This window comes from Brachyistius frenatus, unplaced genomic scaffold (genome assembly GCF_029030835.1).
Source record: "Brachyistius frenatus isolate BFR_SWC_R1_liver_20210118 unplaced genomic scaffold, ASM2903083v1 Contig_26, whole genome shotgun sequence".
Classification (NCBI taxonomy): Eukaryota; Metazoa; Chordata; class Actinopteri; family Embiotocidae; genus Brachyistius; species Brachyistius frenatus.
Genome location: NW_027210625.1, coordinates 2533381 through 2556575, shown reverse-complemented (window position 1 = coordinate 2556575; position 23195 = coordinate 2533381). Strand labels below are relative to the sequence as shown.

The 23195-nt window shown below is 41.0% G+C and overlaps 3 protein-coding genes across 4 annotated transcripts in view; 2 read left to right on the top strand and 1 right to left on the bottom strand.

The window, feature by feature from the left end:
- The window catches only part of filip1l (filamin A interacting protein 1-like), a 60514-nt gene extending 44687 nt beyond the window's left edge, over positions 1 to 15827 (bottom strand). For both annotated transcript variants that reach the window (XM_069698211.1, XM_069698212.1), the window contains exon 1: positions 15435 to 15827. The gene's annotated coding sequence lies outside the window, so the exon portion shown is untranslated. The remainder of the gene's footprint in view (positions 1 to 15434) is intronic.
- LOC138620752 (collagen alpha-1(VIII) chain-like) overlaps positions 1 to 23195 on the top strand; it is a 97078-nt gene that overhangs the window by 45534 nt on the left and 28349 nt on the right. The gene's annotated exons all lie outside the window — the stretch shown is intronic.
- On the top strand, positions 20523 to 23144 carry LOC138620708 (protein P54-like). Its single transcript, XM_069698116.1, has 7 exons — positions 20523 to 20561; positions 20831 to 20937; positions 21013 to 21111; positions 21643 to 21827; positions 22031 to 22088; positions 22171 to 22233; positions 22351 to 23144. The coding sequence occupies exons 2-7, from the start codon at positions 20857 to 20859 to the stop codon at positions 22915 to 22917; spliced, it is 1053 nt and encodes a 350-aa protein (XP_069554217.1). The 5' UTR covers positions 20523 to 20561; positions 20831 to 20856; the 3' UTR covers positions 22918 to 23144.

Here is a 23195-nt window from a genome sequence, read left to right as displayed (position 1 = left end):
TAAAACAAGCTCATAATGGGATCGTTTTTCATAAAAATGCTTTCAAACCAGCACTGGGGAAATTTGTTGATTAGCTTTTGCATCATTTGCATTGTGCACAAATATCCAAAAGATGGTTTCATTCAACTGAGAGCTAGTTTTGGTGCTAATTGCTTGGTTTTCCATGTTCTTGACGTGTTGTGCCAAAAACTAAGCAATGCAATGAATATAAATGCTGTAGACAGCAGCAGGTTAGCTCTGCGCAAAAGCTAACAAATGACAAGAACTCTCAGCAAGAACCCAAAAATAAATAACAGATGTTGAACTGAGATCTATGTGTGAAGCACCTGAAATTCTACGCAGCCGTAGCAAGTGTCAATCTTTCTCACAGCAGCCGGGAAAATCTGCCTGTGAAGAATTGATCATGTGAAGGAGGAAGCTGGTTGCCATGTCGGGGAATTTATGGCAAATCATGTCTAAAGTCCTTGGTTTTATCCGAGCACAGAGTTCAGCACTGCAGTGTCATGCATCAGTACCGGAAGTAACTGTGTACAGTCAGAGAAGAGCAGCAGAAGTCAGATCCATGTAAAATCAGATCACATGTCTCTCATTCTTCACACATTTCTCATCGAGTGTGATGAACATGAGGCTGCATCCTTCTACAGGACTGTGTAATTAGATGTCCTTTTTTAGTGTGTGGTGATACTTCATGCTTTGTTGTTAACTCAGTGGCAGGGAGGAGTTCAGTCCCACGTTTGTTTGGTGTGCATTGCAATCAGATCTACAGTTAACTGTCTGGTTTTTATTTATACTGTTCTTTCATGTAAATATACTGCACGTCTGTATATTGCATTAGTTGTTAGGAAATCAATTATTCTTCCGTTATTCTTTACACATTCCTGGTGAATAATGTCATTGCATTTTAATTTTCCTCCATTCACAGCCATAATTATGTGTTTGGATGTATGCGAGGCCATGCACTGGAAGAGAGAAATAAAAACAAGTCCATTTCAGCCATGATTAAACAACTAAATGGAGCCAGAGGAGGTCAGAAAGCCCTGAGATCAAAAATCACCTGTTTTCCTTTTTGGCTCAGTGTCATTCACATTTATTTGGCAGAAAACATATTGAAATAAGCTTAAGAAGAATATAAAAGAGGTTACAGTTTCTAGATTTTATGGAGCATTAGTCTTTTGCTTTGCATGTAGTTGTTTACAGTGAGGACAGTAATCTCTATGCAGCTTTCAGAACACATTAACACAACAGATCAGAACAGTCAGCCAATTGATATCAAAACAACACCTAGGAGTCTTAATAATGTGCAGGCAGACATACTGAGAGAGCACAAGGACAGTTTTAGACTTTGGAAAAAGGCCTCATGAGAAATTTGTTTCCATTGTAAAATATAAAAATAGTCAGAGTATTTCCACTCGCATTGCTCCAGTTAAGTGTCAGTAAACCGTGTTAAAATGCATCAGTAGAGCTAACAGCATCCAAAGAATGACTGTCAGAGAGTAGAGCACCGGACCGGAGGGGTTTCCGACAACGAGCCAACAACCAAAAAAATAAGAAGAGTGAACTGTATACAAACAGTGCGGAGGTTGCCGCAGCAACAGGTAGCAATCGGCATTCAGGCCCCGAGGTTGGATGAGGTGCCATAAAACCGTCGGAGATGTTTCCTGCAAGCATTAGCGCTGCTGGACTGTAAAGCAACAAGAGAAGTAGTTTGGGAATTCCTGTGCACTGAAGTCGTCCACAGCTCAGGGCAGCGACTAATACCTCCACGAACGTCAGGCAGATAAACAGAGATGTTTCAGCTCTCATGGAGGCCCGCTGTGGTTTAAAGCTCCAGGATATAGGACAGTGACTCGCTGCAACAGGGTTTATAGCTGTTAAAATGCCTGTCTGCTGCACTTTATTTAATTATTTCCATCCTCTCTGTTGAAGGTGATGCAATCCCAGGAAATCTTTGGACTGGCCAGAATTTGTGAAGAATTTGATCTTCGCACATGTCCAATGTAAGCATGTCTCAGACACAGACATCACATTGAGAAACAATGCAGCTCCACTTTGCATTTCTACATCTGATGACGTGGAATAAGCTGGACATGGCGCACTGATAACGCAATGAGTATACCTGTCATGCAGCAGCTGTCCTAAAATGCCGTGTTGTGTATTACCTGGGGAATAATAACTGCCATCAGTTCTTGCACAGTAGGACTAATGAAAAAACTCAAAGCGCACAATGAGCAGCAGATAAATATCTGTTCTTCACCAGGGGGCGCCATGTTGCAATTAAAGTTTGAATCTTTAAAACTAAGTCATGAAGGATTCTTTGTGTAAATCCAAGTAAAACAACATAAATATATCCCTCGAGTTAGCAGCTACGAAGTAAAAGATGAAAGAATAAATGAATCAATGAAAAAAGAAATCTAATTGCAGCATTTGATCCCCTTTACAAACTATGGAGGGACAGGCCATGAAACAAAGACAAGTGCATGTGTAAACAGTGTTGAGAGAGAATCTCAGATGAACCTCAGGATACAATGTTAAACCAAATATTAAACACTGAGCTTCAGAAAAAGAAATTCCTTTGCAATATTTGAGCTCATCATGGGAGCACAACATAAAGCAGCTGACTGCAGGAACAGTGGAGGTGGTTTGTCCTCAAGGAATACAGGAGGGGCTTCATGCTTCTGCCAGGTTTATATTTAATCTGTGGGGTAAAAGGGCCCAGACTACAACATGAAATGTGACGAAGCACACAGGCCCTTTGTCTTACTTTTTGCTCTGAATGTGTACATGCTGATCGGGAGTTTGTATGTATTTCAGTATTTTTCTCATGGCTGACTCCAAATGTGTGTTTCTGTGCATGAAGGCATGTGTAGTGGTTATAATTACCTATCTCTTCACACTTAAAGCTGGTGAAAATAAAAACAGGCAGCAGTGCAGCAGCTCTGCGACCTCTGAACCAGAACTAAGACCATAATGATTTTTTAATGGCGCCCGTCACGCAGTTTTGATTCAATCATGAGCACAGCAGAACATGACGCACATGAAGTGAACCTCACGCTGTTGCTGTTGCTCTTTACACCGGCTCTATTTTAGCCAAGCGGACTCCCATGTCTCAATACATGTCCCGAACACGCCCAATATATTTAACATCCTGCATCGGCTTTCAGCCGCTGGCAGATGCTCTATGCTCTGTGTCATCAGGCTGTAACCTTGTCTGGTTTAGAGCAGGTGATTATGAGGAAGAGGACTGATGGGGTTTGAGTTAGCCAGGATTTGCTGGGCAGTAGCAGTATCACCCCACTGGATCTCACACCGAACAAACCAAAAATGAGGGGTCATGCAGTTCAGAGCCAGGCCGGCTGGATTCAGACAATGGCATGACTTTGTGAGGCTCGATGGTACAGCGTAATGTGAAGCTGCACTAACCAATATTATATATTAACAATAGAAATACATTAGATGTGGTGACTCCACAGTTATCATCCAACTCTGCTGCCCTTCTCGGGTATGAAGCCTCTTAAATACAACGCGAAAGCACTCCCTTTTAATATTTTGGCTCGCTCTCACTTTAGCTTACATCTGGTGATGAAACAGAGCAGATGCACGTGGACCTTTTTTTTGTGCAACATTTTTAACGATGTAAAACAACCTTTAGATACCATCTATAGTCAGACTACATATCTTATTTAATATCATAATTTGATGTCACTGTGACAAAATATTATTTCAGTCGAACCTGTGACTTTGCAGATAAAACAAAAGGAGCAGAAAATAAACTGAACCTCCTCCACCGGTTACAGGAGAATCTCTGCAGTCACCTTAAAAGATGATGAAGCACACAAAACACATCCCATATTCACATCCTAAAGCTGCCAGAGCTGCTAATTTTGCTCTCTGTTAAGTTGAAATATTGGCGCATGCCCCTCATTTGATATTCAGTGGTGGTTTCATTTATATCTGGACCACTTTCACGTTTAAATTTCAACAGAGCCGATGCACTCAATTACCATGCGGCTTTCAGAATTTTCCCTGATTAGGCAACATCCAAATTTATTTCCCAATCCTCTGTTCCCGCTCCTACTCCACCCCCTCTGAGGGTCCTGTGAGCCCAGGATGAGAGCGCAGCTCCAGAAAGATCCAATGGTATGGAGGTGTGGATATCTGAAATGGTCTGTCACAACAAGGGCCACCCAGGAAGAAGACAAATCACCTGTGAGCCCCAACATCCTGACACCGTGATCCCTTCTGCTTTATCCCAAACATATATGCACACATAAACACGTGCAAAACAGCCTCTTTGACATAATCTTTATAAGTAATAGCAATATGAGGCACAATAATTTACCTAATCAGCAAATGGTTTCATCAGAAAACCCAAACCAGGGAATTGACTGATACATACAAATGTATAACCAAAAGGTTCCACAACTTTTTGTAGGACAAAAATGATGATTTCATGAGTCAGACACTTTGAGGCATGCAGGTGCTTTTCTGCAGGAATATTAATCTCATAGTTGCAGCTGTTGGGTGTACACTGATACTAGGCTTGGGACTTGGATATGGACAGTCCAGTGCATGTCCCTGGTTGCACCATAAACTATCAGGAAGCAGAGTTTAGTGGCTGAAACAGAAACCAGCCTTGTTGGTTTTCTTTTTTTGCCCAAATTCAGTGATTATTTTTTATTCATAAATGTATGTAGTATTTCATCTCAATTAAATATACAGCGTATGAGTTTCAGAGCAATCTTTTGTGCAGTGTTTTTTTTACTCTATGATCATATTTCTGATATTTTTTAAGGATATTTTTACTTTACCCAAAGGCAATAATGTATGACACAAAGAATGTATTATCATGTTAAATCTGAAATAGGATAAAAAAAAAAAAAATAAAAAAAATGTTTTAAAAAAGATTTAGTATTGCAGTTATTTTAGAGTTGCTGTCGCTTTTTGCTTGTCCTTATGCCAGTTTATGACAAGTTTGTATCACCATTGTGTCCGCCTTAGTTTAAAGTTGGAATAATTACTGTGAATTGATTTCAGCGGTAACAGGGGTCTTCACTGGGACCCTCTGCTTTGACCCGCCAGTAGAGGGCGGCACTTTTTCAGTTTTGGCAGTGGCCTTTTGGAGCTTTTGGATGCTGCTGAGCTTCATCAACAATGTTGACCCTGAATATTATGTGCAAACACAAGGATTGTAACGGCATGACTGGATGAAAGGGGTGTACACTAATAGAACAACATCACAAACAAATTGCTTTCAAAAACAGGTCACTAAGTTGCAAGATGCCTGTTTCCTGTTTAATTAATTATGTTTTGTAATCAGAACTTTGTTTTATGTTTTATTTAATTGAGTAATTAGTTTCTATTGAAGGAAGAAATAACAAAACTGGAGATTAGAGGAAATACAATTCAAATGTAGTCATTGGCATGCATGCATTCATTCATTCATCCCAGTCTGTCCATCCATCTGTGTCGTGACAGAGGATTGACAGTGGAGGATTACAGGGTTACAGCATCCATCAGCTGGTCCACATGCTGTAACTTTGCCCTCAGTGCACACACATAATGCCACTGATTGAAGGATTAACTCTGTTGAAGACGGTGCATTTCACCTGTCAGTCAAGTTATCAGTGATTCATGTGTTGGCTCAAAGTCTCAAGAAAACATAAAGTCAGAGAATATAATCCGATTTTTTTTGTGTGCGTGTGTTAGGTCCTCATCTGCAGATGTTAGCAGGCTAACGTTCTAAATTAAGACAGCGAACATGTTAAACACACCTGACAAACATCACTATATTTGCATTTGTCACTGCAAGCATGTCAGAATGCTAATGGTAGCATTTAGCACAAAGAACCACTGCAGCTAAATACACCTTCACAGATGTGCCAGCATGGCTCTAAACTCCTGTTATATAATGTGTTGCAGCTGTAATGAAATAAAAAAGACAAAATATAAAATTATTTCTGTCATCAGAATCCTTGAAGTATTTTATTAGTTTGCTTTTTTGGAGAAACACTATATTTTTAACATGCTTCAGGTGTGTGTATTGTACCAACTCATATAGTATTATAAAACACTTCAATAAGAATAGTTCATGATTCATCCATTCACGACATGTTTAAATAGAAAGTTAGTGGATTGGAGCTGTCTCTGCACAGGCTGTTGTCTCCAGTCCTCCTCTGTGTTTATGTCCCTGAACTTGAGTTCAAATGATTGTTATCAGCAGCAGCTCTTAGAGGCATCAACAAAAAATCCTCCCCGGCCTCCAGCGACACAAAAATATCAAGTCACAAATGAAGCAGAAATGCTTTGATACTCCTCCTTATCTCCCATCTAACGACTGTTGCGTCAGCTCCTTTTTTTTACTTGTAATCCAAACTGTCCATTGGCCGACAAACCCCGGGCTAAAATTAGGGGTCATCCAATCCCCTGCACAGTAGAGGACAGCAGAAGGCAGGGACTGAGACAGGAACTGTACTGTAGTCTGCTACATTACCCTTCAGCAGCCAAGGTCTCATTTATCAGGAGCTGAAGGTTCTTTCCACTGATCAGAGTGGGCTTGTTGTTGTGATGCTGCAGGTTTGTCCTTTAAAATCAAGCTGTAACAGCAGAGTGAGCACAGCGTTCAGAGAAGTCAGTGTACAGGCCGTTCACCACCTCCAGCCTCGAACATGTTTACATCTGAGGAGGTGGAGCGTTTCCTATGATTTCTGGGTAATGAAGTCTCTGAGTTCTAGAAACGTAAACAGATGTGCGGCGCTGCCACTGATTGTGCACTTCGAAATTGTTCAAATGTGGCATTTATTGGATGTGTGATTGCAACTGGACGTTCCAGATGTCATCGGTTGCAGAACGATCGGCAGTTTGTTGACACTGTTAGCTTCACTTTGAAAACCACACACGACCTTCACCTGGCAGTAGGACAGACAGCCGAGTCACTGAGGGCTGCAAAACGAAGGCGCGGTTAACTGAGAGCTCTAGGTCATTATGTTTGTATGAGGATCAGTAAAGCCAGGTGTGTACACATGTATGCATGAATTTAATTTGTGTGTGCGCGCTTTCTTTGAATATCCCACTGCGTGGATGTATTTGTAGGAAGTGTTGAAAGGAATCAAAATCTACAGTCAAACTGAAAGTAGATGATCTGCTCCCTTTCATCTAGTCCCTGCCCTCCATTTATTTCATAAAATTTTAATAATGTTAAGTTGGTGTTTCATGTCCGATGCAGGCAATGTTACAGTGTGCTTTGCTAGAAATTTGCTTCCTACGTCTTTGCTCCCTGATAAACGTGGACAAAATTCATTAGCAGTGTTCCACTTCAATCCTACTGTACAGAATATACACTATAATATTTATGGCAGTTCACACAAACATGTAAGCGATGCTGTATGTGAACTGTGCAAAGTGCACATACGGCACTTTTAAGTTATCTCACTACTCTACACTGTACACAGATCACTCCAAAATCAAGAGTTTGTTCTTGTTTATTATGCCTAATTTTGTCACTGGGAACACATTAAATACCCAAAACATACTTGGAATTAGTATGTAGTGGATTTGGGATAGATTCCTCATTCTCCCTTGAAACACGGTCATCCTCCTCTCTGTGGATGTAACCTCTGTATTTAACTTAAAAAAAGACATTTAAAATTCTAATTAAATCTAGACTGTCCCTCCTACTATCCAGTCGTCCCTGCAGGTCTGCCTCCTGTCCAGTTGCCCAGCAACCTCCTCAGTAATCTCAGTAAGTCACAACTCTGGCTGTTTACAAGTCAAATGTCCACACTGTAATAAGAGCATGGAGTTTATGACAGCACTCTACTGAGCAGCAAACAGGTAGATGCTTATTTGTGTGTAATGACCAATTGGTGGAGATGGTGCATCCAAAATGTCCCAAAGCCTCTTGTTGCCATTCTATTATTAGGGGATCAGGATCTTATTATCTAGCAGCATAAAGGGCTTTGGCTTTATTTCTCAAGGGGAAATGAGGTAATGCTGCTATTACCTGTGCTGGTCAGTCATTTTATTCCGGTCTGTGATTTTTCATCCCCCACGGCACTAATAATTACAGCAACAGGTTTCCTCTTCATCAGTGTGACGACTGAAGAAGTCGAATTTTGATAACCTGAGAGATCACTTGTTAACGTTTATTTTTTTCATAACTGCCTTTTAAGCTGGTAAATGCTCTCTTGATAGGATGACAGCAAACCAGAACATAAAAGTTGCTGACCACAAAATCGCTCTGCAGAGCTGATGTTCATCCCTTCTTTTTTTTTTTATGAATTTATTCATGTAAAACTGTCAGTTAAAGTCACATTGGAGACTGTAGATCTTTGTTTGGTAGCTAAAACGTGCATTGCATTATAGGTAACACTAACGTGAACACAGAGGATAATGATTAATCTCTTTGGCTCCTGCTCGAGCTTGGTTAATATTCAGTGGCTGTGCTGCATCCAAGCAGCAAAGCAACATTTCTCCATGAGCTGAGTCATGGTTTCTTTTGAAAAAGATCTGTGTAGCTCACTTTTACAAGCAGTGCTGGAGTGCTGAATAACGGTGGATTGCCTTCTAACACGTTACAATATGAGTCATCAGTGCAGAGTGTACATCAGGTGGAAAAAGAAAACACGTCCTTCAAGTCCGCTCTGCCAGAAGGAATGTACTTTGGAGAAGTTTTCCACAGCAGGTGACGGTAGAATTCGTTTTTCTATCAAGAAAGTCCCTGATTCAGGTAGAAAAATGAACACAGCTCGAGATGATGCACTGAGATAAAACCACTGCACTCGCAGGATGAGCTGTGCGAAGCCATCCCTCACAACGTGGACACCAAACTCTCAGGCACTATTGTGGCTTTGGCCCCCTGCAGCGGTTATGAGTCATCTTGGCAGATGGGTGTAATATACCCTCCTTCACCCTCACTAACAGTATTTGCTGTCAAGGCATGGGCTTCATCCAATACTGACACTGCAACACTCCTGCCAAACATAATCCCACTCGGTGCAAATCACGCCCATTTAAGACATTTCCCAAACGTGTCCAGAGTTGTCCAGGCTGAGTAAACTGTCACAGAGTGTGACACTGACATTTCTAACACTCCTGTCTGCTCCCCCTCTGTTCCCGTTTGCTCTCAACATGCCTCACTTGTTGTACATAAGAGATAGCAGGAAAAATGTTAGTGGGTCATCAGAAAATAGCCAAATAATTGACCCTGTCATTTAACCAATGCAAAAGCCATGCAAAGTCACAGAGCCATGTTAAGCCCTTTCTGTAGCAACAACAAACACAGAGAGAGGCAACAATGGTGGCTTGGGTTTAAAGAGGAGCACTCGCAGCACGGCTTCTCAGTGTGTGTGTGTGTGTGTGTGCGTGCGTGCGTGTGTGTGTGTGTGTGTGTTTTTCTGCAGTGCATATTTAGTGTCAGGCTACCACCTGTGTCGCTTTATCCAATCATGTTACATATGCCAAGAATTTCACAACCAAAGTTTAGCCCCTGGTGGGAATACAATGCAGAAATAGCAGCAAGACGTGAGCTGGTTCATGTTGAGGTTGGAATGATATGAGCTCAGTAAAGAATTGCTTTAAATAATCTATCTCCATAAAGCAAGTTAAGCTGATCTATACCAATGGAGAACAAGCTACGCTTCGCTTGGGTGAAATAATACTTTGTAGTCTCAAATCGGTCACGTAATTTAGTGCACTAAAATAGTGACAATAATCCACTGCCTGTTTATTGTTAAGGGAACATTACTGGAAATTTTACTCTTTCCGACAGGATGGTGAGAAGATTGATGCCTCGCTCACACCTATGTGGTTACTGACTGACCTCATGTTATTATAGATGATATTCATTTTATTCCCCACCCAAGATTTTGTTCACAGATTAAAGAGGTCACCCACATAACTCAATAAATGATGATTGCATTTTCAAAAATGTCACTTACAATGTTATATAGTCATTTTTCCGACATGCAGACCAGCCGACACTGGCTGTACTTGATTATGGACGTGGTCCTGACATTTTGTGCTGCATCATGGAAAGCGTTAGCCCCGTCAAACAACTTGCACAGAAATCTGACTACAGTCGGCCTCCATTGTATATTTAATGTAGAACGTAGGTGCTAAAATGATGACGCACCGGCAAATCCCAGCGATGTAGCTGATGGACATGAATAGCATCAGGAAAATAAGAGACAGTCATGCGTCTTTATAATAAGTGCAATGACCAGTCGCAGTTCTTTATGCTCAGCATCATTAAGTTGCAATACAATGTTAATATTTTCAAGCTGAATAACTGCATTGATCCTACAGGTACATATATATTGTCCTACATCCAGCATTTTGTACATTGTTCATACCTTAGTTTCATCGTGCCGTATTTGTATGTTTACAAGGCATCATCACAATTGGTTGCCACGCAGAACGATTTCATGACAGAAATCACGAATCCTTTGTATTTGCTCTCCTTTGCTGCAGCACACACAGACATGAAACAAGTGTCATCTCAAATCATCTATAAATATATTTAAAATTTGATCCAAACAGAACAGATTCTCTAGATTTGCAGAAATCTCCGACCTGACAAACAAAATTGATTTGAGCTGTCAGGCAGAGCAAGTTATTGGATTTAACTGAGTATGTAAAAGACTGATGTGAACTTCAAAGTGTGTAAGAAAGAAAAACGTTGACTTAGGTGGTTTTTGCAGCTTTTTCTCATTTTGGATTTCACCATGTTGCATTTTCGCTCGTAAAATTGGAGCCTCCAGCTATCACCCCCCGCTGGTAGTTTTTAATGCAGCGCAGGCAGCCGTCTATTACTAATGCTCCACGGCGTATTGGTGCAGCACAAGCATTACTCACTTTTACACTTTCACGGAGATGAGCAGCAACTGTCTGCTGCAGCAAATCACGCTGTAACCACTCGGCCCGGCGCAGGCTTAAAGATACCGAATGTATGTGAATTATTTATGCACCTGGGGTCACGCTGTTTTTGCAGGGATGTACCTCTGGGAAAACACTCTGCTGAAACAACATAAAGATAATTGAACTCCAATCTACAGTGTGTTGCTGCAACAAAAAAAAAAAAAAAAAACAGGTTGCGACTTTTAAGATTTAAGAATTTCTCACAAATGTTCAGGATCCTTTTCTACAGTTAAAAATAAATTGACAAAATGACTTAGACATGCTACTATCCGTTTTTATAATCATCTGTCCTCGAGCCTCTTATGTTTGTATGTCTTCACTTGCTCTCATGGGAACGGCCTCTGACAAATCACCCACCAGCTGATCTTTCAGGGCCCACTCCGCCGCACAAACTGATCTCTGCTGACTTATTTTGACTTCGCTTGACAGCAGAAGGCTGCAGGTCAAACTGTGAGAGATAGAGAGAGACTAATATTGGACAACACTGGCGTTTCTCTCTTGGTATATATAGTGCTCTTTTCCCAGAGCTCCGAGCCAGTGCTATTCTGTGAGAGAAACACGATCCCCTAACGAATGAAACAAGTCACTGTATCATGCTGCCAAACGTCATGTGGCCCTCGATCCACACGCTTCATGGACTGGTCGACCCTGCTTCAGCCGCTCAATCAAACAATCTACAAGAACTACAATTTCTTGAAGGAGCAGGGTTTAGTGGCATGCAGTGGTGAGGCTGCAGATTTCAAGTAACTGAACACCCCTCGCCTCTCCCTCCACTTCAATCTATGGTGGCCTTGAAAAAACACAAAAGTCCCTCTTAAGAGCCAGTGTTGGATTCGTCTGTTCTGAGCTACTATAGGAACATAGGGGTGCAACTGGGCATGCTCCATGAAAGAGACATTGCATCTCGTACTTTCAAAACTTTTACAAATAACTTTTCTTGATCACTAGTACTGTCATTTTTATTGTAAAGTTTGGTTAGACACAAAAACTAACTGGAAAGGGTTCGGAAAGGATTGTAGTCATAGAAGCTGAAAACAAACAGCATCCCTTGTCATGGTGGGGTCTCTTGCTTTCTTGACTTTTCCATCCACCCCAACCTCCTTAATACCACTTCGCATAGCTTGTGCCATGGCTCCCAGTGCTCTAACAGGATCTGTCTCATCCATTAGTCACTCACAGGAGGCTTTCACATAAAGGTTTAGTGCTGTTGTTTTCTTGTGAGCACAGTCGACTTGGTGCCAATGAACAAGTTATTATTTCATCATCTCCTTATTTCTAGGGATGACCGAGTCAGTCTGTGATTTTTTTTATTCCAGACTAAAATATGTCAGTGAAATATAATGTTACTCTGGTCACAGTTCACTTCAGTACCTCCCTCAGTCGGCTCAGGGAAGGACAGCTTAGGAATTCTAATTACCTCGGACCTGGTTTCATTATAGTCTGATCCCAAAATGTAATGTGACCCTTTTATTGATTCCTGTGGGGAAATGCTTTTTTCTCTTGGCATCCCTTCAGCACCGAGACTCAGTGTCCTGCTCAAGGTCACCTCAGCCAGCTATCGGTAGTAATGAGGAGCCACCGACCCACTTCAGCGACACAGAGCGACAGTTGTGGTGCACAAACTTCTCACCGACCGTCTCCTCGTATCTTGTAACTGTTATCTGTTTTGTGCAGTCTGGGTGCTTTAAGATATGATGTGAAGATGAGCAACTCCCCTCCAACCTCAGCCCTGTTGTGATTGGTCACCCGTGGCAAAAAAAAAAAAAGTACGGATAGCGAGATTTTTTTCAGCGATTAGAAAAGCTTAAACACAGTTCAATCAAGTAGAGATTTGCTTTGATTTGTTCACACACACGCGCACACGCATCCCACTGTGGCATACACCAACAATCTCTCCCCATTGATGAATCAAACCGCTTCAGAAAGCGTCTGAGCCAGGTCTTGTAATCCTCCAGCCTACAGCTGGTGAAGCTCAGGGTGCCTGGCGGTTTTGTCTTAACGCAGGTCTTGTTTAATGATCTCTGCCCCACTACCCTCAAACTGTCAATCACCCAGGGAGCAAAGGAGTTTTGTGGCAAGGTGCTTTGCAGCAGAAAAGGCAGAATATTATCATGTTATCTACATTTTCTCTGCTGCAGTGGTTTTAGTCCTCTGAAAATGTCGGTGACGCCTCGTCAGTGATTTTATACGATCCTCTCGGAATTGTTAGCAGTTCAACCAAAAACCACATGTTTCATTTTAATGATATTTGGAGGCCTAAACAACAAATGTATTGTAGAAGAAGCAGTGAATCCTCTTTCACTGAATTAGCGTCATCCGAGGTAGTCTCCTTGTTCTGTGGTCCAAGCAGGATGTAGCTGTAGCTTGCTGCTAAACACGATTTAAGATTTAAATATCTTGGAAACACATTTGTCGCTCTTACATGATCCAACCATGAATTTCCATCTGATGTTATGAATATTTTTGAACTAACCACACTATTAAGTTCCTTTGTAGTTTCCGAGCAGCTATTAATTAGGATTTTTTTTTTCTTCAAAAAGTAAGCTGAAATGATGTGTCTAAAAGTAGTCTCATCTATTCAAAATATTTGAACTATGAGGAGCTTATTGATGCATTCACAACATTTTAACCCCCTCTGTCACGCCGTTAGATATAATGTACATAAATCATTCAGCTGTACAAACATTCACCCTAAAATTTAACTCGCATGACCCGACAAACACCATTCACTCAAAACCCGCTGATCAACGTCTCATGCCGCCGCCTCTTTGTTGTTTTACGGCAGATTACCAACACCAGAAGGCTGTGGCTCTCGGCCCTGCTATCGTACGTACTTAAACAGATTAACCTGTCACTTCTAGTCGCACGCTAAAACCCGTGCCTTTTAAAGCTGCATTTGGAGGGAGCTTGCTGGGGTGTCCTTCTGTCAGCCCAAATATTTACTAATATGAGGGAGGTTTGTGAGTCAAGGAGGAATGTTTCAGCACCTGTTGATTCATTTCCATGTTTATTGTGCTCTAATTAATGTCAGGAAAGAAAGCCGAAATGACCAAGTATTTCCTCAAGTCCAATTTGACATTTTGAAATATTTTCTCTTATTTATAATACAGAGAAAAATATTTTAAATGTCAGACATAAGCTTTTTTCATCCAGAACTTGTGAGTAACTGCAAACCATAATGTTTAGTGATGATCTTTTAGGGCTATGCTAATTCTTTTATTAGTAACATCTTTTTTTTACTTTGCTGACCACCTCATACCAACACATCATCAGACTGTTGATACCAGCACAGCACATGCAGTCTGAGCATGTAATAATTGCTTTAGCATTTTTGAGGCAAAGTAGCAAATCATAACGTCTGTGTATGAGTTTCAGAATTAAACTCAGCTGTAGTGAAAATGCTTTATTGGCCTGACATTTGGCTGTTGTCTCTCTCTCCCAATGGCCTCAGTGTGTTTCCAAACTGAGACCGACTGCGGGCCTAGTAACTTGACCTCATCCCTCCCTCATCCGTCCTCCGTGCACTTACATACTGTGTGACTCTGCTACGGGTTCTCATGGACACGCTGCCCTTTGGAAATTCCCCAGCTGCAACCAATACGACCCGCCATGTAACAGCAGCGTCCGCTCGAGACAGTATCACTGCGCAGAGGTGGATGAATTATCACCATCGGCTTTGATGTGGTGGGCAAATTGACCACGGGTGTGCTACGTCTGCCAGGGTGATATCATATTCTGCCTCATCAGCAAATTGAATTGAAACAGATGGGAGATTTACTCGAAGATTGCAAAACAAAAGTATGACTTTGAGCTCTTGCAGCAAAAATGCACAGAGCCAAGTGGAAATAGAAGACAATTAGCTTCATCATTACAATGGAAATCAAATAGTTAAGCTCTTTTGTCTCTTGGCCAAATAAATTCAACCCAATTAGAGCAAATTCAATCCAACTGGATTACATTTAGATCAGCAGGAATTCATTGTGCCCCCCAGAGCCTCTGGTCTCCTCTGGCCTCTAATCTCTATATCTGTCCAATTAGCAACAACCTTGCAGAAAATCTGCCACAGTGCAGATGACATCCCACTCAGGGAAAAATCCTCCAAAGTTCAACATTTCAGTGCATCTGTACTTAAGGCTTTTATTCAAGCAAACTGCACAGTGGGCTGTGTCTTTACAGCGATACAGAAAAGTTTTGAATAAAATGGATTAACAATTAATAAAATGTACAATATTTAAATGATATACAATGCCAGGCAGTACAGCAGTGATTCTTTTAATTAAATGTTCCAAATATATGGCACATAACGCTTTACTTGTGTCAAGGATTTCAGCATTGTTTGATCTTTTTTTGCATTTTTTTTACAAGACCCCCTCACAGTCACACAAGCATGCAGCCTTTTGTATTTGCATTGAAAGAGATGAATATCGGGTTGTTCCGGATTTTAACACACACACACACACACACACACACACACACACACACACACACACACACACACACAGCCCGAGCTCGAGCCTTACCTCTCACAGCAAAGCTTTAGTCCACCGAGCTGCTGTGCCTCTGCAGTGCCACTGGCTGTGCCTTCAGCCGGCTCAAATGAAGTGTTATCCTCAGTGTGAACGTTTACTCTGCGCTCCTTCGCGACAGTCTGTTTTACCTTCTCTCTCCTCTGTCGCGTCCTCAGCTGGCCTCTTGTACAATCCAGGTGGTGTGATGAGTGGGAAAGAAGAAGAGGAGGAGGAAGAGGAGCGTCTCCTGGTAGACTGAGGGAGCTGCTGCTTTGTGTGTGTGTGTGTGTGTGTGTGTGTGTGTGATGATGTCTGTGGCTGGTGACTGGGAGAGCAGACTGTGTGTGTGTGTGTGTGTGTGTGTGTGTGTTAGAGAGAATGAGAGAGAGCAGGGGAGAGACAGGACCTGCCATGCAGATATCAGCCCTGTTGCAGTTAAATTTAAACCACCCTCCCTTCTGACACCTTGAGCCACGGCTGCCCTCCCTCTTCGTCACACACACACACAGAGCTCTGACGGTACCATATGGCCCTTGACAGAAGACTGAGCCCTCGGGAGTCTGTGGCTGTCCCTTAGAACTGAAACAGGGAGGAAGAGGACAGAGGAGGGGGACATATTTAGACAGGAATTTTTATATTTTATGCAGTCACAGGTGGGACAGTTAGTTTAAATATGGCATTACAACTGCTATATTTGTGTCAGGTGATGTACAAAAGTGTATGTGGTGCATGTGATTGTCTAAGTATTGCATCATGATGTTTAGATTACAGGAACAAAACCTGACTCCTACATTACCCACAATGCAACACCATCAAACCCAGAAGTTTGGATGTGTTTTGTTAGTCGCAGTTAGCGTAGCTTCAGGCTACTACCATCAAGTGTTGGTCTGCTGAACTCACCTGCAGATTTTCTTCTGTCTGACTTAAGTTACATCACTCGAGGCTGGTTATCCAATTCTACACAGCTCCCTCCAGAGCCACTGAAGCCTTTATTCAATTCACATTTTGTTGCAATACACCCCAGGACCTGCAGGCAAGGCTTTGTTGTGTGACAATGCCCCTTCAAGTGCTGTTATTTTTCACCTTGGAGAGTGGTGGGGTTGCACCAAAAATAGGCGCCTGACACTTTAAGTGCCCGATATGGTTTTAAAAAAAACTGGGTTACTTTCTGATGCAGTCTGAGGCAGGAGGGTCACAGACGGTTGAGTCACCGGCAGCGTCGCTCCCTCGGCAGACGTCAGAGCGGTAACAGAATTATTGCTCGGCTTTCGACGGCATGCACAGCTGAAATGAACTGCGGAGAAATGATTTAGTTTCCCAAGAAAAAAATATCAGACCAGAGTAAACAAGTAAGGATTGACCTGTAGATATATGTGAATGTGTCTTTCTTTGTGTGTGTGCTGGTGTACATGTGTGCGGGACCTGAATTGCGTCAAGAGTCCTCCAGCTGTCAGTGGTCCCTCTCCTTGATGCGCTGTCATAAATCTCCTTGCCAACTCTCCTTTCTTTCACCTCTACTTGCCCAGGTGTGTGTGTGTGTGTGTGTGTGTGTGTGTGTGTGTGTGTGTGTGTGTGTGTGTGTGTGTGTGTGTGTGTGTGTGTGTGTGTGTGTGTGTGTGTGTGTGTGTGTGTGTGTGTGTGTGTGTTTGAAAATGCAGTTTGTTCTGGTCTCTCAGCATTAATCTCAGTTTGTTTACTTTTATTTCAGCCCATAGTTTGATTACTTGTTGTCAAAAAAAAAAAAAAGCCCAGGGTGATGTCTTCAGACATGTAGTTTTGTAACCCATGTCTCTATAACACTTTAAGGCTTGTGGATGAAGCTCTAGAGGAGACAGGAAATGACTCAGTGAGAAGAAAATGGTGTGAAATACTTCTTAAAAACATATTTCTTTCAGCCCACAGTGAAATATGTGAGGTGACTCAGCTGTTCTGACTGTAGCTTTAAAAAAAAAATGGGGCACACAAAAATTCATTGTATGAATACTTAAGAGTGTTAAGAAGAGATCTTATCTTATATTAATGACCATATTTTTCTATTTTTGACAGGCTTGATGACACTAAATGTTTATGTTGATACATTTTGTTTAAGAGCTCTGTCATGTATTTTAAAAACTATGTCAGGTATGTATCTGTGCAATGACACTGCATACGTGTGTGGAAGTTCATGGGAGTAGTACTCATGAGATTATCTGTGTGGGAAAAGTTTGCTTGATCAACTACCTTTAATATGGTTCGAGCACACTAGATGAATACAGTGTAAAAGTGGATAGAAAGGAGACTAAACAAATGACTGACACTTTTTTAACAGAAGTCACAGTATTGTGAAGTCCAGACATCTTACTGCGTTATTCCCAGGCTGGTCTGAAGCACGCAGTAACTTTACACTGCTCACTAATCACAAACATCACAAAATTAGCCTCACTGACAGCTCTGAGGGCGGCGCAACAGAAAGTGCACGCCTAGAAGTTTCCAACTAGCCATCTCTCATCACTCACAAATGGGTTGTGAGTGTGTGTTTATGATTGGGACACATATGTGTGCACGTGTTCGGGAGAGTCATGTTACTTTACTCTGATTCTACTCATTCACTACCATATTCAGTCATTTATTTTGTTTACTTTCAAGATGTTTGGATAGAAAAAACTTGGAAAAATACATAGTTAATAAGGAGTACTGAGTATAAAAAGGAGTTTTGAAGTCAGTAAACTGATTTGGGTGACTTTAAGATGGAGTTTAAATGAAGGTCCTGCCTTTATTTTATTGGAAGTTATAATTCTCCATCTTTCCCATGTTAATGGCACTAACCCGTTTCCCATTAGTCTCTCTGTAAGTCAGAGCACCTGTCTCCGTCCTATCCACACTAACATCTACAGCCAGCATGGGTGCCGTTTTATCAGTCCCTTTACGACCTGTCTGCCCGGCCTGTTGTAATACACTACATGTCTGAGCAGCTGTAAATGGCCTTTCTGGGACACTTCCTTCACCACTCAAGAGCTCTTACAAACCATAATGACCAGTTGGACTCATGTGTTCTGTGCTGCTGCACGTGTGTGAAAGGTTTCAAAGGGAGTATAGTCTAAATGATGTCTTAGAGACTTTGCATGTAATCAGTCGAGTCCGTTTGTGAATTGTTTTAGTTTTTAAAGCATATAAAAAAATTGTCTGATGTCGCATTTTTGCACGCGTTAATCTTTGACAGTTTGTCCTGACCTTCTCATTCCTCACTCATTTTCTCTTGTCGTATTAGTTTGGGGGAAAAAGATAGAAACTTTTTCACTACTGGATATTTCCTCTTGTAAATAATTTTAATATAAGTGCAAAATTTAAAGCGTAATTTAAAGATTGACAGACCTGCCGAGCGTTATTATGGTTGCCAGGCTATGATTGGATAGCTGCTGTTTTGAAATCATTTGAATTTATTACAAGTTTTATTGAATTTGGCATTCATCTATAAAGAAAGTGCAGTTAAAACATTTCAACAACAGCAAAGTGTCAGTATGCCGCATGCTTAACACTTCCTGCCACTGCTAAAGCAGATCCACGGTAGACACAGATAGTTACACCAGAGAGGAATTCTCGGTATGAGGAAGATGAGACTATATGATGTGATATTATATGATTTGTATTGAGGAATGATTTATTAGCTGCCATGTAAAACCATGCAAATGTTTTCCACTGACCTATGCCAAGTTAGCGTCATAAAGAACCGATTTATCACACACACTCTCTGACCCTCTTCCTCCTTCCTCTCTCCCTCGGCATGATGGGAGCGGGCAGTTTAAAAACAGAGGTATTTACGACTCAGCACTCTCCTCTAGAGTTCCTGGAGCTCCACTGAACATGTGGGACTGGCAGTGTGACACCACCAGCTCGGTTTAAAGATAGACAGGGTTTTGGTTCTGCCTATTTTGTGTCAGGGCCCATCTGTCTGTCTGCACACCTGCCTGTCTGTCCGTCTATTCTGCAGAGTTCAAGCACGGCTCAATATTTTCTAAGAGAACCGAAGACACGGCAGCTTCATATCCAAAATCAAATGGTGACTTGATTAAAATTGTTTATTAATGAAGTCAATTGTACTCATATGATATTATTTATATAGCATGTAAATACAAAAGAAGTTGCCCAAAGTGCTGCTCAACATCACATTTTAATACTGACCGTGAAGTTAGTCCACAAGTGTGTCTGTGCACTGTGTTCCAGTTTCCATCAGCAATGGTGGACAAAGCATTTAATTAATGAAGTCAAAGTAGCTGTTAAACAATGCACAAAGGTTTGACTAAAAGTACTCATTTCAAAAGTATAACCAAAATATACTTAGCATCAGCATTTTAATGATAAACTTAATGTTTGTTTAATCCATAAAAGGTTTAAACATACCAGTATATAGTAATTTAGTAAATGTAGCTATCATATCTGTCAAGTAATGACGGGGTACAGTATAAAGTACAATAAAGTATAGTAAAGAACAAGTACTGTTGTTCTGTTTCTGTATTTTATTAAATAGTTCAAAAGGTACTGTAATCAAGGTTAGTCATATTTAGATTTTAGTTTTGTATGTGTGCTACATCCATAAAATGTTAAAACTATGTAAAAAGTGCTGAATGTTCATTTTACAGCCTTTGTTGCCGTTTTGTGAAATGAAACCACTTTCAAACATTTTTACGTGAGAGTCAAACCTAAAGGAATCTGTCACCATCTACTGGTCAAAATGAGAAATCAGCTGTCCGCTGTGAGCCACAGCTGAAAACAATCATACACTCGTGATTAAAACAGGGCAGGGAACAGCAGCAGGACTTTGCAGAGGTGAACTGATGGTGCGTGGACACTGAGAGAGAAAGAGACATGTCTGACATGTATTTTGAAGTCGTGAGACGCAACCCGTCATGGCAACAACTCCCCAGGACTCCTCCTTTAATGGACACGAGACACCAGCACTTTTGTGAAGAAAATCCAAGTGAGGATTTTAAGGTCCAACTGCAGAAAATTAAGGTACATGCATTATTTCACAGCTCCTTTTTAATCAAGCCGTATCATGTAAGCATGATTCACATCTTTTTACCTCTTTTCAACAGACTGAAGGTCAGGGTGAAGATGACCAAAACAAGGTGCTTGATTTCAGCTATTCTGAGACAAAAACAGGTGATGTCTCTTTGTTTTAGTTGACTTGTTTGATATGATGCTTTTAAACTTCCTGAACTTTAAAGTTCCTGGATTTATCCTGGTTTTGTCTTGAGATTGTATTTAAAATAACTTTATTCAGTTGCAAAATGACATCCACTAGATTAATTCAGTTTTCTAATACTGTATGCTGCTCGTAAAGCTACAGTTTTAGAAATAAAGTTGCTTCATCTTCGCACATTTTTTTCCTATACTAAGTGATTTCTTTTGCTGCAACATTTTAAAAACAGATGACCCTGACTGTCTGCTAAAGAGGATGAAGGGGTATGAGTTGATTGCAAGTGACTTGGAATTTATTGAAAAGATGAAACAAGAGCAACTTATTAAGAAACTGCAGGTAAGTTTTAGACATTTTACAATAACATCCAAGAGCTGCACATCTAAAATGGTATGATATTTTGATGCTCCTCAGGGAGATCTGGAAGAGGTGCAGAATTTGTTGAAAAAGGAAACCGTGGAATTAGAGTTGGCATATGCTTCCAGAGAGAAGATACAAGCTGAGCTCAACGAGGTGAGTCTCTCTGAAATCCAAAAAACGCAAAAGGTTTTGCATCAGATGGCAAAATTCATGCAGGATAACATTTTAATCTTGTGAACACCATATCTTCAAAATGTCAACTTATCAGCTGTTCAAGGTTTCAGAGGTTGTCCTCCAAAAGCAGCTCATTGTTTCTTTATAGTTCTACAGCTGAATACTACAGCACATCTGACCTTTTTACCATTATAACGTTCACCAAATGTTAAATCTCGATTGTGTAGGCATTTTTACTGGCGTTTTATATTGCCCCTATAATAGCACAATTTAAAAATAAAAAATTCTTCTCTTCACCGTCAGCGGTGGTAAAAATTTGAAGTTAAAATGATGGATCCTTTTGAAATCGGTCGTTTGGCTTTTACAGTCCATTTAGATAAGAGGAAAGACCCAAAAGAACAAGAGACTACATAAACATAAGCGCACTGAAGCTGCAGAATCACCAGTTCTTCATGAAGTCATAAACTTGTGATTGGAAAGACGATCCTGATGAACCTGTTTTTCCGTCAGCTCCCGTCCTGTGAGGCGGTCACTGAGTGGGTAAAGGCGGTCCTCAAAATGGTATCGCCAACAACCGACTTAACAGACCTGGATGCCGAGTCTCTCCTGGATATGGTGACGGTAGAGAACATTCAAGTGGCCGTGAAAGAGAAGAAGATTGAGCTCAGTCAGATGAAGAGGATGGTGGATAAAAAGTAACACCATGCATAGATAATGCTGGTCCACATCACATTTTAAAGTATCATGCCAAGTTAAGCTAGTGTAAAAGATTAAACTATAACATCCATTTGATTACAAGAAGCTTTAAAACCTTTCCCGTCTCATAAATGCTGTTTGATATTTTAATTACAGTTGAAAAAATGGCTGTTAATTTTATTTTATTTTTTTTATCTCAAAGGAGGAACAAAGGAGCTAAAGAGAAAGGGCAACTTGAAAAACAATTTGCCATTGAACAGGTAAGTTTTTTTTTTGTTGTTTTTTTTACTTTTTAACTGTTAAGTATTCAAGTTATTTCAGACTATTTGTGTCTGTTTTCAGCTGACGATTCAGGAGTTGATGAGGCAGGTATCTGACCTGAAATCTGAACTTGCACACAAAGAGGTGAGAATCGGCTTTAGTCTCATTTTATACCCAATAATTTCTCTCCATGAAATTATTTCACCTGAGGGAAAATGCTGCATCCATTAACTGAAGGATTTACTTCATATCGTGTCACAGGAAGCCTACACATCTCTCAAAATGCAGACGAACACCCAAGAAGCAACAGAAACCAGAAAAGAAGGACATTCAGAGGGTTTACAAACCACAAAGAGTCAAATGAAATGTCAAGGAAATGAAAAAAAAAAGGTCAGATTTGCTGATTATGTGAAAACCAATTCATCAAGCACTAAAGGCACAGATGGCAAAACAGACAATCAGCCCAGTGTGAACGATAATCATGCAAATAAGAACACACGTGAGGCTTTAAAGACATCAAAAAAAGAGCAGCCCAGACAGAAGCCTGGAGCTGCAGCAGACAAGCCGGCAAAGCCACTTAAAGCAACCAGAGCGACTCAGAGGAAGGTCGAGGAGCAAGAATTATATTCACAAGCGTTGGTACAGGCTGTGAGAGGGAAGAGAAAGGACGCCAGGACTGCTCAGGCGAAACGTCTAACTAAAGCGAAAGCAGGGGAAGGTCTGTCCACTACACAAAAGGCAGCTCCCTCACACAGCAAAAGGAAAGCTGTTGATGAGGCACAGACTGCTAGTCTGAGAAGATCCAAGAGGATTGCCAGCAGGTGCTGAACACGTTTGACTGCTGAGCAACTCCGCTGGCATAGATTTGCTCAAGGATACTTGGTGCTATCTGGTGACATCACTCTTTTAGTGGCCCAGGGAAAAGCAATGACGGTCAGTTCACCACTTTGGTCTGCAGTAAAACTTTTAAAAATAACTTTCTTTTTTTTTTTTTTTAAGGGTCACCACAAAATCTCTTGCAGGTTTTGTTTCTTAGAAGATACATTTTTACAAGTTATGTTCCACTGAGATTAAATGTAGATTATATACGTTTTTGTACAGTTTTA

Bases quoted from the DNA above. Each gene is read 5' to 3' on its own strand.
- LOC138620708 (XM_069698116.1), top strand. From the start codon at position 20,857: ATGAAGGGGTATGAGTTGATTGCAAGTGACTTGGAATTTATTGAAAAG. The intron at 21,828-22,030 runs GTAACACCATGC...TTTATCTCAAAG, and splicing joins AAGAGGATGGTGGATAAAAA to GAGGAACAAAGGAGCTAAAG. The intron at 22,234-22,350 runs GTGAGAATCGGC...ATCGTGTCACAG, and splicing joins CTGAACTTGCACACAAAGAG to GAAGCCTACACATCTCTCAA.